This window comes from Syngnathus acus, chromosome 12 (assembly GCF_901709675.1).
Source record: "Syngnathus acus chromosome 12, fSynAcu1.2, whole genome shotgun sequence".
Lineage (NCBI taxonomy): Eukaryota > Metazoa > Chordata > Actinopteri > Syngnathiformes > Syngnathidae > Syngnathus > Syngnathus acus.
In genome coordinates this window covers 4204966-4220787 of record NC_051097.1, presented here as the reverse complement: position 1 = coordinate 4220787, position 15822 = coordinate 4204966, and the positions used below count along the sequence as shown (strand labels likewise).

The 15822-nt window shown below is 37.2% G+C and overlaps 3 protein-coding genes across 13 annotated transcripts in view; all 3 read left to right on the top strand.

The window, feature by feature from the left end:
- LOC119131718 (transcription factor 4-like) overlaps positions 1 to 11248 on the top strand; it is a 121376-nt gene extending 110128 nt beyond the window's left edge. For 4 of the 11 annotated variants that reach the window (XM_037266383.1, XM_037266377.1, XM_037266384.1 and 1 more), the window contains 5 exons: positions 622 to 754; positions 2575 to 2740; positions 3809 to 4038; positions 5048 to 5189; positions 6554 to 11248. In XM_037266383.1, coding sequence (XP_037122278.1) covers positions 622 to 754; positions 2575 to 2740; positions 3809 to 4038; positions 5048 to 5189; positions 6554 to 6602 — 720 coding nt within the window. In that variant the 3' untranslated portion in view covers positions 6603 to 11248. Of the gene's footprint in view, positions 1 to 621; positions 755 to 2574; positions 2741 to 3808; positions 4039 to 5047; positions 5224 to 6553 lie in introns of all 11 variants that reach the window. The other 7 variants (XM_037266388.1, XM_037266380.1, XM_037266386.1 and 4 more) reach the window with 4 other exon arrangements.
- LOC119131662 (lymphocyte antigen 75-like) overlaps positions 1 to 15822 on the top strand; it is a 1013224-nt gene that overhangs the window by 365405 nt on the left and 631997 nt on the right. The window lies entirely within an intron of this gene.
- Positions 14795 to 15822, top strand: part of LOC119131701 (cingulin-like protein 1) — a 33811-nt gene continuing 32783 nt past the window's right edge. The window contains exon 1 of the mRNA XM_037266352.1: positions 14795 to 14926. The gene's annotated coding sequence lies outside the window, so the exon portion shown is untranslated. The remainder of the gene's footprint in view (positions 14927 to 15822) is intronic.

Sequence of the window (15822 nt, the reverse complement as noted above, 5' to 3'; positions counted from 1 at the left end):
ATACATATAGGGGGGTACACCTAAACTAATGTTATGTCAGTCATAGTGGAATGAACTGAGACAAAGAAAAATTATGAGGATTATTTATTCATGCTAAATTTGCAGTGTTAAACAAGAGATGTTGAATGATTCTACTCAGTTTTAGTTACATTTTATGGCATAATTACAAAACAGAAATGTTTTCTGATAGGAAATCTAAGTTTATTTTTATTTATTTTATTTTTTTATCTTCTTTTAATCTTCCTTACCTTGTCTGGCATTTTAACGGACAGCAAAAGAATTTCATTGTACAAAGAAAAAGTGCTTTCCTTTTGTACACATGACAATAAACGCTTTGTATATTTAAATAACGTGAAGCACTATTTACATATACTATTTATTCACAGAGGACTTACTTGCCTAGTTGAGTAAACTAGCAAAGTTGATGTTAAATATATTTTTTAAATTAGTCTGAAATATATTTGGAGAATTTTTTGCATACATTCGTATTTGTTGGCATGAGTAAAATGCATTAATAGTGAGAGTAATCAAACAAAACAAAGACCTATTGAAAAGTTTAAAAATCTATCGCCCACATGGCCAAGCAATCTCAAACTGTCCCTTCTTTTGTCTGTCTCCCAGGTGAGCTCTCATCGAGAAGACGGCAGTATGGGTCCGTTACGTGGTGGACATTCGATGGCTGCAGGTCAGGTGCCTCAGTTGCCTGCTCAGTCCGCCACTTCGCCAGACCTCAGCCAACCGGACCCTTATCGTGGTAAGTCCCATCATATTACGAATTCACACAAATAATCATCAAACTTTTGTGTTTCTGTGACATTTTTTGTTTTAACAACAAATCATGAGAAGAAACAAAAACTCACTTTGTAATTTGGTCATTTCAGGCAAAAGTAGACATACATAATTGAGAGCTCGGCTGGCAAAGCTCACATTTACTAAGTACTAAAACACTAAATATATATACGGTATGAATATGGAGGAGAGAAGTGTATATGAGCGCAATGTGAAACAAATTAGCCCTGAGCTCTTTTTAAAGGCTGCAAATGAGTTTGCTGGCAGCAAAGTTCAGCAAGCAGCAACCACAGCCAAGTGTGTAATGAGGTGAGAGACAGTGAAACACACACTCAAGCAGAAAAAAAGAGACATTGCGCCTCATTTTAACACACACGTGTGTGCATGCATGCGCGCGCACACACACACACGCACACACACAGTGGTAATAGAGGTGTTCAAGGCTGTGGAAAAAAGGACTATTAAATATTTTGGCAGGCAACAATTCGAAATCAGTGATTAACAATGAGTCTTTCTAATATATTTATTTATTTTACATAATTTAATAAACTATATTATATATCTAATACATTATTCACACTCCTAATGCATCTCTTTGTATGACTTATATCCAGATATACTCAAATGTAATGTAAAATGCCAAATATTCTGAAATGAATTCGGATTTTCATCCTTTTATTGGTTGATTCAACAACCCTGAGCTATTTCCTATTCAAAGAGCACTTGTGTTCGTGTCTTGCAGGACAAGTGGTCTATTAAAAAAATTGCAGTCACAGTTTCAAAACTGGACTTCCATCTACGAGCTTTAGTCATACATAATAATTATTAACAAAATAGTACACTTCATTTGTTTCCTTAAAATTCATCTGAAAGTGTTCATCAAAAAAGTGGCTACACAGAATTCTTGAAACTAACATATATCCACAAACTCACAAACGTGTTCAGTCTCCACCCATGTCTGGGTTTATTCACACTTTGAGACGCACAAAGTCTCTTTCACATTAAGCTCATTGAAATGCATCTATTTGTCCACAAACTAACAGTCATTGTACTGACGGACACATGCAAGCCAAACACAGGCTGTCACTCAAAAATGAGCACAAAATGCCTCCAGTCAGGCAGACGGAGATTCAAAATGGCCGACAGTTGGCGGTGTATGTGTGGGAACAGAGGAGAGTGTTCTGTGTTGACAGAAAAGTTGGCAGCCTCCCAGTTACCGATTCATACAGACGTCAAATAAAGACTTAACTGTTCTACTGAGGAGAGAGACGGACAGGAGGCTCGAGCAGCATTTACATTTGCACTACAGCTTGCATGCAGTCAACTTGCAGATCTTTGTCCGTTTCATAATACTCTCCTTTTATTCAACATCTACAATTTAATTCTTTTAATAAGACTTACCAAAAATATATAAACACTTATACTCACACTTTCATTTTCCAGCATTTTTGTGGTGGCAATAATATATTGATATACTGTTTATGTATATTCAGTAAGAATGGGACAAGACACAAATCCCACGGTCTCTCGAAATCGAATACAGAAGAACAAGACGAGAAGAGATTTTTTGCAAAATTTCTAATTTAAAATAATGCCTAATATAAATTTTCCAGTTTTTAAAATGTTTTTTTATTATTGAGCAGACTGCAAGAAAATGAATGATCCATCTCTAAAGTGCAAATGTGAACATAAACATAAACTTCAAGACCAGCCTCAGAAATAGTGTGCACACATCCATGGCTGCATCTATCATTCAAACACCTCTTTTTTTTTTGCTCTTTGCAGCTCTGTCCGGAGGCCTTCAGGGCCAGAGCACGTCCTCCATCAGCTCCGAGATCAAGTCCGAGGACGAGGGAGATGAGAACCTCCTGCAGGACTCCAAGCCTTTGGACCCGAAGAAGGAAGACATTGACAGCAAGGATCTCAAAGGACTTGATAGGTCAAGATCTAGGTAACCCGCCAAGCTCTAGATGTTCGCTTCTATCAAAACTCTCATTAGGCTGGTTACCCAAATCACCTCAGTTCCGAGAGACCCTCCTGAGTTGACAAACACTGTTAAATAAGGCTCTTGCATAAAGAATTGATTGGTCATCTTGTATTTGCTGAAAATGTTTTCAGACTCGAAAAGACTCAAACAAGGAAGGGCTTGAAGTAGTGAGTGGTTTTGAGACCCAGCCTCTAGACTTTGATGAAGTGACCAAGTGTGACGAGAAGCAGCTAAATAAATCCGCTAATACTGCGGCGTTTTGCTCGAAAGCCACCAGGCAGCTCTGTCTTTGGAAACATGGCCGCTGCTAATTGATTTGAGTTAAGCCAGTGCTTTTGGCAGACAACCACAGCAGCACGGTTGAGACAAAACAGAGGTTTCTGGTGGACAAGAAGCTCTTGTTTGATCCCGTTTGACTCTCCATGGTCTTGAGCCTGGTTTTAACTGTTTCTCTCACACGCAGAGTAGAACCCACCACCGATTTTCTCAAAGAAGTGCTACGTTGCATTCAGGGTATTGGATTCTTTAAGTAGAATAGAATTCTATTGCAATGAATGGATCGATTTATTCTTTAATGTGGTAGTAAATAATACAATTCACATTACAGAACGAAAGTCATTTCAGTTGTGCAATTGTTTTGTTTAAGTATTTGCACAATCCAACAAATGCAATATTCAATAATCACTGACATTATCAGTGTGATTGAACTAATCACAATCAAAATCTGAATGTTTGTTTCCCATCCTGGATGCAGCTCAGCAGCCTTCACGCCTCCAGTAATATATATATTTTTTTCCCTGGAGGTTAAATGAAATCTGAACCATTTGGATCCCAAACCCAGAGACTTATACATGATGATGGCGGTCATGTGATCGATGATGTAAATCGATGATTTCACAATCTCTATCATTTTCACCACCGGGTGAAAAGAAATTACCTTTAAGCTGAACTTCCATCCTCATATCTTACTCCCATACCCCGACTCCTTCCGCCCCTCCCCCTCATTTTTATCCACATCAATGGCTACCATAGCAACAACGACGATGAGGATCTATCTCCAGAGCAGAAGATGGAGCGGGAGCGAGAACGGAGAATGGCCAACAATGCTCGAGAACGCTTGCGAGTACGCGACATCAACGAGGCGTTCAAGGAGCTGGGCAGGATGGTCCAGTTGCACTTAAAGAGCGATAAGCCGCAAACAAAGTTGCTAATCCTTCACCAGGCCGTGGCAGTCATCCTCAGTCTGGAGCAACAAGTCAGAGGTCAGTGTACCTTCCAGCAGCATGCACAGAATTGGACCACAGTATGCACTAATTTACGAACGTAACAGCAAATATTCCTGTGATGGTGGTGATGCTTTTGTTGTCTCTGTAATTAGCAACAATAGGCAAGGCAAGGTAGCTTTGTGTCTATGGCGCATTTCATACACGAAGTAGCTCAATATGCTTCACGTAGTTAAAAATACAATGTTCAAAGGCATTTACACACTGGAGATTTTAAGACAGGAAATCGAATGTAGTTTACTTAGAAGCAGAACTTGCAATGCATGACCAAGATGTTGGAAAAAACAAAATAAATCTACTGTAGAAAGACAATCATATAATTCAACAAAGTAGGAGGATATAGATAACAATATGCACGACTTGTTTTCTTTAAATCCATGCAAGTGTTTTTATTTTCAAATCCTCACATTCCAAGGAAATCACATTTGATTTCCACAAACCACTAACATTAAACTAACTTAGCTATTTGTAGAACTGGCTTGCGAGCCACTTATGCAGTCCTTGTGGGTGGCCACGTTGCACCGGGTTGATTTTTATCAAATTTACTGAGATGCATGTCTGTAGAGCTGTGCATCATTTATGCTAAAAAGTAAATTTCTTGTCCAATACAAAAAATTCCATCTTTTTATAACACACTTTTTCCTGTCATTATTTATTCCCTAATTCCAAACTATAAAATTAGTCAGGTAAAATTACATTTTCAGTGAGGAAAAAAAAATAACACAGATTAGATCATTCCAACCCAGTCACAAAGATTGTAAATTTTGAGGGATGCTGCTCAGAAAGTCAAGTAAGTAGTAGTAAATGTCTTTTGAAAGACTAAAATATTCTTAGGTTAGACTGGTAACACACACTGTACCAGGAGATGGCAGCAATGCCATATTCTGCCACGGTTTCTGCTCCTTAGCTTCAAGGTCACCATTGACTTGGTGGAGGTGTTTAAGCATGAAAAATCCATCTGACAGTTTGTGTCTCCTCCAATTTCCAGAGAGAAACTTGAACCCGAAGGCAGCCTGCCTGAAACGCCGTGAGGAGGAGAAGGTCACCGTGGCATCAGACGGCACTCCACTCTCGCTAGCTGCAGCACACCATGCCGCCATGGGCGATGGGTCAAACCCATTGGGACAAATGTAAAATGCAGCAACATCTTCTCCCCCATAAATGGTCAGAAGATTTCACTTATTCACTAATCTGCTGTTGTACCTTCAACTCAAAGCCAAATTGAATACTTGTTAAAAGTGTCCAGAATGATCTGAAATTAACAAGTTGAAAAAGGATAATTAAAGTTATAATTGATATAGAATTTGTCTTTGGGCTTTTGGACAGTTATGGGGATAAAAATACCCCCCCCGAAAAATAAATTAGTAAAAATATGTATGATGCCTTTCCCTAGTCCAAAGCATTCCAGAAAATGGCATGGAAAGTCAATAGTCAAAAGCCCATACTCTAAAGTTACCTCACCTTTTAGTTAAATAAACCTTTCCAGTTCTTGACAAGTAAATGTGTACAGAGCTGATGATACAACAGCTGGACAAAGGAAACCAGTCATGATTTACTAGTTTTGGTCTCGTCTGGGTACATTGTAACAACAGATTGGCAGTATAAGTGTGATTTTGATGTGTGACTTTATGTTCTGTCTTCATTATTATTGTCTTATTTTATTTGTAGTTTTGTTCTTGGCTGTGCAACACATTTTTGACAAAGAACCAACAAAAAAGAAAGAGTCCAAAAAAAACAGGGATCTCCAAGTCCGGTCCTTGTGAAGCCTATCCAGGCTATTTCATTCAGGTGTTTTGGAACAGGGTAATATATGAACCATGCTGGATAGTGGCTCAAGAGGACCGGACTTGGAGACCCTTGGTCTAAACACCAGAGTAATACAAAAGAAAATCATACAGAAATACATTGCAATATTGATCCAATATTGATTTTAAACAACATTAATTACTTGAAGTGATTACAAAAATGCATTCCCGGTCCAATGAAAAGTTGATTAGTCCAACAGACCGACACGTACAGGGTTTCTTCCTTTTACAACGGCGCTACCATACAACGTTTTTGGATTATGAATGACACACAATGTATTTGTTTGCGCAACGACGTAAGAATATGTTGCCATGCGGAACCAGAAAACAAGATCAGTTATATTTATGGTTGCCTGTGTGAAAATACAAATATTGTCGTTGAAATATTTATAGCAATACTGGCCGGATGATTTATTTCTTCAAATTCGATTATTTGGATTTGTTTGGGATTTGGAATGCTTTTATGTGTTGCATTGCAAAATGACAAAATTCATTTTAAAATGGTTCTGTTCTTGAATCATTTTGCACCTTTTTTCAAAAACAGAATTATTAATTCCATTTTATGTATATATTTATTTATTATACAGTATATGTATAATATATAGATATAGATATATAGAGCTAGATATAGATATATACACTCTTTTTTTTTTTTTTTTTTTTTTAAGTTTTCTCTCATCTCTCTCCAGGTCCAAGGTGCCAGAGTTCATCAAAATGATGAGTGACCACTTCCTCTGACAGTGTTTATATGAGCACCTAGCAATCAATCAAACCCAGTCTTGCTTGGCCAAACCAATCAAGATTTTCGGACCAATCAGATCAGCCTCAGTGTTTCCTCTTGTGGCTTCTAATCCTCCTCGTCACCTTTTCCTCCTTCTTCTATCAAGAAAACAAACTGCACAGTCATTGGTTGCTTTGCATCTCCACCTGAAGTGAACTCCTTTTGTGCGGAGACGCCCAATGGCCGATGCAAAGAGGCTATTTTAAAGCGTCTCTTTGTGGGAGATTTTGTCATGAAATTACTGCAAAGGAAGAGAAAACCTATGGATTGACCAGTCATTTAAGAAATTCTTTGACTTCTACTATCACCATTCCCAGTTTTAAGAACATTGGGCTTCGATATAAGATACGTGTAGTACTGTCTATGTATAAATATAATAGCAAAACATCTGGACTCGTGCAGTGGGGAGTATAGAGAATAATTACGCAAAACAAAACATATCAAATATTCAAAGAGATTTTTTTGAAAAACATTGTGCAGCCTCAGCATGTCTCTGACTGAATGGCAAACATATGCCACACTGTGGATGAAGCTGTGCCTGACATCCTCTTGGGTGCAAAACAGTAAAACAGTCAGATGGATGGATACACAAGTAGAAATGAGATAAAACAAAATAAAACGAACAAAGTTTCTTACAAATTACCGGTTATGGATTATAGATTAAGTATGGGTACAAAACAAGGCATTCTTAGGTTTCTAAAATCTTTGCGATGGCAATGGTAAAAGTACTTTTTAAACTAAATGATCCCTATTAAACCAGAACTAAAAACAAAAAAAAAAAAAAAAAAAAAAACCTTGTCGCACAGGTCAAATGTATTACCTAGATGTTCATCAATGTTTCATTCCATTTCCTAACCATCCATCTTTTTCTGTACCACTTTTCCTCATTGGGGTTGTGGGCGAGCTGGAGCAAAGTCCTGCTGACTTTGGGCGAGAAGTGAAATAATCGGTCAGCATATCATATCCGACTTGCAAAATTGGAAAACCATTTTGAAGAGTTAATTCAAATCTATTAGTCACTTGAACATAATTAACCTGAACTCCAATACGACAAGGGAAAACGTGGATCACACACTAAGGAACAAATCTACTGAGGAACTGGGGTATTTCAATCACTCAGTTTGGAAATTGCACAAAGAAAAGACCAATCATGAAAAGAATACTATTACATTTATCAAGATTGATGATAATGCAAAAGCTGATGATCAAGGTCTCGACAAAAATATCCCAATTGACTGTATATATTTGCATTAAATGATAGAAAAAAAACAACATGGAATAGGGCTGAGTAATGAAGTGTATCTTTATACATATTATGCACATTCCACATAAACGCCACTCAAAGGAGTGCTGAGGAATTCCGACCAGGAGTAAAATGGACCAACTTCCATATAGGTTTGAATGGAAAAAGAGAATTTTAGATCACATTGAGGCGATTGTTATGCAGCAAGGGAAGACAAACGAACAATCATCTCTTTGGCGCTATAGCAGGGCTGAATAAATTCTCATGCCTTGTTGATTGGTTCATAAGAGAACCCAAATCTCAAAAGTTAAACCCTCTCCTGTATCCCGAATACCTCAAATGAGTGGGCTTTCTAGTTGAACAATTCCTCTGGATGAATTGAGTGTTAATTCTGGCTTGGTTTCAGATTTTAAATTACTTTGATTATGATCAATTGACATAGTTTTATCAGCATTACATTTTGCCTCTTTGGTTTATTAGGGAGGCATAAAGTACATATTGAAATCTAAAGAAATACAGACTGGAAAGTGAGAAAGCTCTGCTGATAGTGTGCTACCTTTTGTTGTCTCGTCACCTTTTTCCATTTCCTTTTTAGCTTCGAGATCACTTTTCTACTTTTGGACCATATTTTGTTTCGATTTCAATTTAGACCATCAAACTGTTTAATGTCCAGGGGGCCACTGTATTTTTTAGCCAACCCCTTTTACGGGCAAGTCCTGTGGTTTTCTTTCATAAAGAATCATCAAAAGTGTCTGAGCGGTGATTAAAAGTCGTGGCTAGTGCCTGATGGTATAAGGTTGAATATTAAAACAGGTCAAATCTGACAGATAAGGCGAACCAGAATATTGTTTTTACTCCAGGGTTAAGATAAAAATATCTTTTACCTCCACCGGTTTTAGATCTTCTCAATCTCAGTGCTACTCTTTCTGCTGATCCAAGCCTTAGGATGCCCACCCCCACCCCACCAACCCTCAGAGTGGTCCCAGTGATGCAATTTGAACATTCACACTTCTACCAATGTGCCTTTTTAGAGTTCATATCATTGGAGTCGCCAGAGGAAGAGCTGGTCTTTTATAGGCTGCAAGCTTAGGGAAACCTGTTGTTGGTCTTTAGGTTCTATGCAGTCAGGTTTTTGTACCAGACCTGGGAATTTAAAAAAAAAAAAAGTTTGAAAAAAAGAAATTAAAAAATAGTATTTTTTGGATAAAAAAAAACAAAACAAAAATAAAGTGTATTTGATGTACTGTATGCTTATGTGTAACTAGAGCGTGTTCTGACAGACACTTGATTTAGCAAAACAAGCCCTCGCCCCTGTTTGCCCTACCCCTTGGAAGAAATCCACTATCCTGAACCCAGCCCAGTTTATATGGTGAACACGTCTCTTCCTGTAATATAGCTGATCCGCTTTTTATCAATATGTGATGGGCTTTTCCTTGAGCCAATGTAGTCTCCAGTACAACGTGTGTGGTTGTATGTTGTAAAGCGCTTTTTTTCCTCCGTTTATTTTTTTAAGGAAAATAGTTTTCTTGTTCATTTTTATTTGTATGTTCTGGTTTACATGTCTATTATAGAAAATGTAAGAAAATAGAAATAAAAATAAAAAATCAACACAATTTGCTATCATTAGTGTTGTTCTCTGACAAGCGACAATTTTGGCACGATTAAAAATCCTACTCAATCAACAGGAAGGCACGGAAACTGGAAAAATAATCTATTTGAATAGATCAATTTATATATAAATGTACAAAAATATATACATATATAAGGAGGGTGATTTTTTCCATTTTTTTTTCCTTTTGCAAATAAGTGTGTGCTTGGGGAGGAATTATTTTTCCAAAGACTGAAATGTCAGGCCCCCAGTGTTACAAATCATCGACAGACTTATTTCTTCTTATGTTGCCATGACAACCTCTGCCTCTAATATGGCGCCCCGCACAGGACAAAATGGCACAGGAGGACCAACACTGCTATCCATCATGGCAGTGACACACAGACATTGTAAATTGTATGTAACAAAACAGCAAACCGAACCCATATTTTGAAATTGTGTATGTAAAATTTATATTTTTACATGTAGATGTTATTTGTGTTCCTAGAAATGTGTTGTTTTTTTCAGGAATTAGTATTTAAAAAGAAAAAAGTGTGTTTTTAAAATTTGTCACGTTGAAGTCATTGTAAAATGAGAAATTCAGATTTTTTTTTTTCTTTTTTAAATCATGTTGAAGATGGAATAGGGATGTTAGGACAATGATGCTGATGAGTTCAAAACACATATACAGTATGGTATTTGTCCAAATCCCCAAACTTCATATTATGTCCATTGTAATTGTATTTTTTTGCAGATAAATAGTTGTAAATAGTTACAAATCAAATTCTGTGAGGTTTCAGTGGGGTGAGGACATGCCTGTGAGATGTGACGATGATGATGAAGCAGTTTTTAATAAAATAGTATTTGTCTGGTTAAAACATCGCATTCCAAACTCTGCATTGTCAGTTTTACATCGTACTGTTGTTGTGGTTGCAGACCAGCAGAAGTGTAACTCAAATTATTCTGTACCTCCACCAGGAGCAAATTCTTTCAGAGCCAGCCCAGGGCATTTGGTGGGATGGGGGGGGTTGGATTTGCATTGGGGAAAAAATGTGCAAAAAAGCATGCTTTTGCTCTGTTGTGTAAAATCGGACTACCCTCAGACATATTTGTCACAACAGGACCTTGATTGTGTATTGAATTACATTGATGTTAATTTACTTGAAGTGTTTGGAAACAAAAGTGCATCCAAAGAAAGTCCATATAGTCAAGTGACACTTAGGGCCATGGGCCTGCTCTGACTCCTGTACATTTATTTATTCAAGATGTAAATCAAAGTCCCGCAGAACACAATTCCAAATCAAGTTTTGTAAAAAAAAAAAATAATAATAACATTGGAGTCGTCTTAGATAAATGAAGCAAGTGTCTGCAAACAATCGTATCAGCTATTTGCCCAAAAATATTTTAGTAGGTGTGCGAGGCAGTTTCAGTTTGTTTTGAGTGTTTGCCAATACAATTGACTGTTGTGTCAAAAGGCCATGCTGCTTTGAATCGGACCTAGGTTGAGTCTGTCAGTGTACAATTAATGTGTTTTTTAAAATAATGTTATTTTCGCAACATTTAATTTCATATTTTCTATTTGTTTTATGATCATATCATTTCACATTATTGTCATTTTATGTTACCCTGTTAGCCAATGTGTTTTTATTTCTTCTCCCTCCTTGTTGTACATACACATCTCATTTCTCTTTTTCGGTGACTGTGCCAAGAGCTTTGTAATCTGTTACTCTGTACCAGTTTTACTGCAATAATGAGTTGAATTCAAAAATCTTCACTATTGTCCTTTGTTGTCACAATTAATTAGGATTTATCAACATTTAACTGAACAATATATGAATCGCTTTTTTTAATCACATTTTAAATGTGGTTCTTTAATTTAGATTTTTGCTGTGTGCATTTTTATATGAAAATTGATTGAGTTAATCTAAAAACATACAAATTGCAGTCAAGTCTTGAGTATTTTTTTTTTCTTATAGTAACTGAGGATAGAAAACATTGGGGTGGAAAAAGCAACCTTTTGTATAAATTACAACAATAAGATGATATTAAATTTACTTGGGGGACTATGAAACCTCCTAAAGTAATCAATTACTATATGTGAGGAAAAAAAACAGGGATTAACTAAAAATAATGGTCAAGAGTATTTGGTAAATTTTCGAGGAAAAGTTTCCTTTGGGGTTCCGCTGCAATCCGCCAACACAATCCAACAAGTCCAATTAAATAGCTTGTTGTAAATCCACCACAGTCATTTAGTAATTTGTCAATAACATTAGCATTTGTTTTTCTTTAGATTATACTATTGTACATTCTTACAGGATCCCAAAACATATATCATGTCAAGCAAATTTATTTGTATAGCTCTTATCACAGAAGTGTCTCAAAGGGCTTCACAAGTTGACAACTTTTAGGGTTACATCCACCAATCTAAACCCATTCAACTATAAAATAATAATAATATATAACAACACTTGAGAAGAGACTCCTACCACAGATCCCAGACACAGGATGCCCAGGCTGCAATGGATGCAAAGTGAGTATACCGTATTTTCCGCACTATAAGGCGCACCGGATTATAAGGCGCACCTTCAATGAATGGCCCATTTTAAAACTTTGTCCATATATAAGATATATACATTTGGCCCGCGGGCCGGACTTTGAACACGCCTGCTGTAGTGGCTCAATATTGGTCCATATATAAGGCGCACCGGATTATAAGGCTTTTGAAAAAATTGGAGGTTTTTAGGTGCGCCTTATAATGTGGAAAATACGGTAAATTAACATCCAATATCATCTATCTGCTATAGGCCTACAGTGTTAATGAGAACAATGTGAGAGTTCATGTCCATCCTCGTTGTGCAACAAGTGCTTTAAATGCCACAACAATCATTTACAGTAAATAATGTAAACGTTGTTGGTTATATTCTGTTTTATAGATGCGACTGGACACACTTTTCCTTGGATTGATTTCTGACTTGACTACTGTGTTAGCGTACGTAAGTGATACTCCAATTTGTTTTGTACAACTTTGGGTTATGTCACTGCTGTTGGAATGCAACTCCATCGCAACAGCTTCCTCTTTTCTATGGGCCAGTTTACGGTAACAGAACACGTTTTCTACGGAAGATTGTTTGTGTTTGGATTGGACGAGGCACTTGCAAAAGCACTCTAAAGTACAAATATGGTGACCTCAGCGACATTATGAGTAATGTTTGCCTTACCGTCCATCTACTTCATCACCTTTCAAATGAATAGCTGTTTTTCTGCTGCTTTCCAAATCTTGTTTGAACAGTCAACTAATTTGTTAGAGATAAGGCTGCCCAAGTAGTGATTGCATATTGTCATTCCAGTCCTTGAGTACTTGATTAAAGGGTGAATAGTAAGTGTAGTCATCTCAATCTGTTATTATATCTGTAAAAAAAAAAAGGGCATTTTTAATTAAGCTAATAAAATGAATGTATTGTTTTGTATTAACCATTAAACAACATTGCGACATTTTGTTGCGCTCATCTACAGAGAAGTAGAACCCTTAGCAAATTTTCTTCTGGTTTACCATGCCGTCATTGTTTAATTATGATAGCATTCATGTCCGCTGACATTATTGATGGATAGAATTTTGCAACTTTTGGTTGGTCGCCGGATTATATGCTTTTGTCCGAATTAATTCCTAAGAAAAAATGTCAATCTTTTTGAGACACCTGACTAAATAAATGATCGGAACGTGTGAATTCCATGCCAATGGGTTCAGTCTCATTTTGAACGAAGCTTTTGTTCCTGGAAATATTTTTGTAGGGTTCAAGTTCAAGACCAAAACAACTGTCAAGAACGAACAGATGAACTCTACATCGCAGAGGTGATGAAGATAGCAGAAGATATCGACGAAGCACTTTTGAGCATTGCTTAAAAAGCATAACTGTTGAAGGGAATCAGTCAGCTATCTCATCTTAAGTTATTGCAGCAGAGGGAGTTATCAGTGTGAGTAAAGGTTGTCTTTGTAGGACGCTCCCATCTTCAGAATTTCACTCCAGTCACACCCTGAACAACTGGTGACACAGAGCCATGTGTAGTAGCAGTGTGCTTCAAACCAATGGAAGGATGATTGATTAATAAGGATAATTCTATTGTGCATTAAGATAAAAAAATAATCAACACATCAAATCGAAATAATTCCCAATTATCTGACATCTTAGAGTAAGTTACCCTACAAATAGTTACCTCAGTTCAAGTTATTCAGAAATATTCAGTTTGAGAGCAGGCCACCAAGTTGGCCAATGCAGAATACTCAATATCATTTGTCTTCAGTGTGTTTTGCTGTAAATTTTGTCTCATTACTCATCTGCACTATAATGCTGTCATATCAATTGTGTAGCATTTGGTTTAATGTGTCACCCATGGATGTCACACCATCAATGAACATTAGTGAGAATGTTGTATAAGCAGCGAAACATGACCATACCATTGTGTAGGCCACACTAGAAGTTTGTCCTTACTAGTCCTCACTCAAACTTCCCCAACCAAACTCCACAATTAAATGATAAGGAATCCATTTTTATACGAGCAAATGCTGTAGACCCCTTTCAAAGTTTGTGGCGTCATTTATGAGGCGTGGTCAGTTGCCATAGAATACAGAACATCAAAGATTGTACCTTGAGGTGCTACCACATTTTTGTTCTTTCGATCACACATTTCATGAGCAAAATGATGTAAATTTGACCTGCCAAGACCTCGGCACAATTCTGAGTTTTTATTTTTTCTTCAGAGGCAACATTTTGCACAGGTGTCTTTCAGAGTAAGATCCATACCTGCAATATGCAACCTGTTCAATGGGTGTGTTTTCCAGCTCATGCACGGAAGAATGTGAGGGCGTGGTTACCAGTTTTTAGCAACACGAAGCAATTCTGTGTTCAGGCCAACATCATAGCAACCTGCTGCTGTTTAACCAACAGGAGCTTCCACACCTCACCTGTAAACTGTCTTTACAAGAATGTTTCTTTTCTAGCCTTAATAACTTGAATCACCACAACTACTAATAGTGTGCAGTAAAACATTTTACCATGCACAGTGGGCAAGGCAACGAGAAAATGTCTGAGTGAGGTTCTCTGCCACTATTGACATCTTGATTAATTCAGATTAAGAGAATAAAACAAAGGAGGGTGGCAGCAGCAGCAATATGGAGAAACGAGAGTTTTAATTACTGCTGCAGGAGATTTAGAGAATGAAGGAATTCCCCTTCCATGGCTTTTTTTTTTTTTTTATTGGAACCTGGTTGAGCAATACCACAGAGCGTGGGTTAGTGACGTCAGCACCCTCCGTGGACAAGCACTTTACGCACGCTTTAGCGGAATGCGGCAGGTGTAGGCTGGGACACACCCACCAGGCAAACTCCTGACAAGCGAAGTAGTCTCGCCTGGCTGTCAGTGTGCAGACCAGCACCGCACAGGGATCGGCAACAGGTAAGAAGTTTGAAGACGCTTTAACTTGACACTCGAAAGGTTTTCACATGACAACTGAAGTTCATTTTGGCGGAACTAGTGCTGGAGTGACTCGATCGTGACTATAACCTTTGGAGACGTTTTCTGGATAAACAGCTGCTGAGCAGGCACATGTATTTAATCGCAAACTATGAAAACAGCGTCCAACAAGTGGTCATGACTGATTACTAGTACAAATAAAGGCGCAGATGCCTTCCAAATTGCTAAAAACAAGAGAAGCCTTACTGAATTTTTTAAGTTCTTATTTTTGTTCACGATTTACGCGGCAGAATTACATCTTTGTGTACTATAAACTGCACAGTTTACAGTACAATATGACGCGGACATTTTAAGTCCCAATACTGTGTTACCAGGCACACCATAAAACTTGCAGAGTGAAATAAGATCCAGTGCAAGAAATGTAGTTAAAAAAAATCCCATCAAGTACATTCACCATTGGTTGACAGTCAACACTGTTATGTTCTGAATTACATAGAACAGCATAATCCTGACTGCTGTTTCACTCTAATGTTTCTCCACACGTATTATTATTATTATTATTATTATTATTATTATTATTATTATTATTATTATCATTATTAATTATTATTATTATTATTATTATTATTGTAGGGCACTTGAGAGTTATATTGATGTGCATTACCACAATTATCTAAGGTTGTATGTTTTGATAAATGGGGTATTAATATACCATTGTGGAATGTTTACTTATTTTATTTTCTCCAACATGACAAGGGAGACTATCTCAGCAAACAAGCTAATAGCCGCCCCAAGCTCTATCTGCAACAGCAGAACAACATACACTTTAAATCATACTAGTATGATTGTGTTGTAACTAAGGGTCATGATTGGGACAT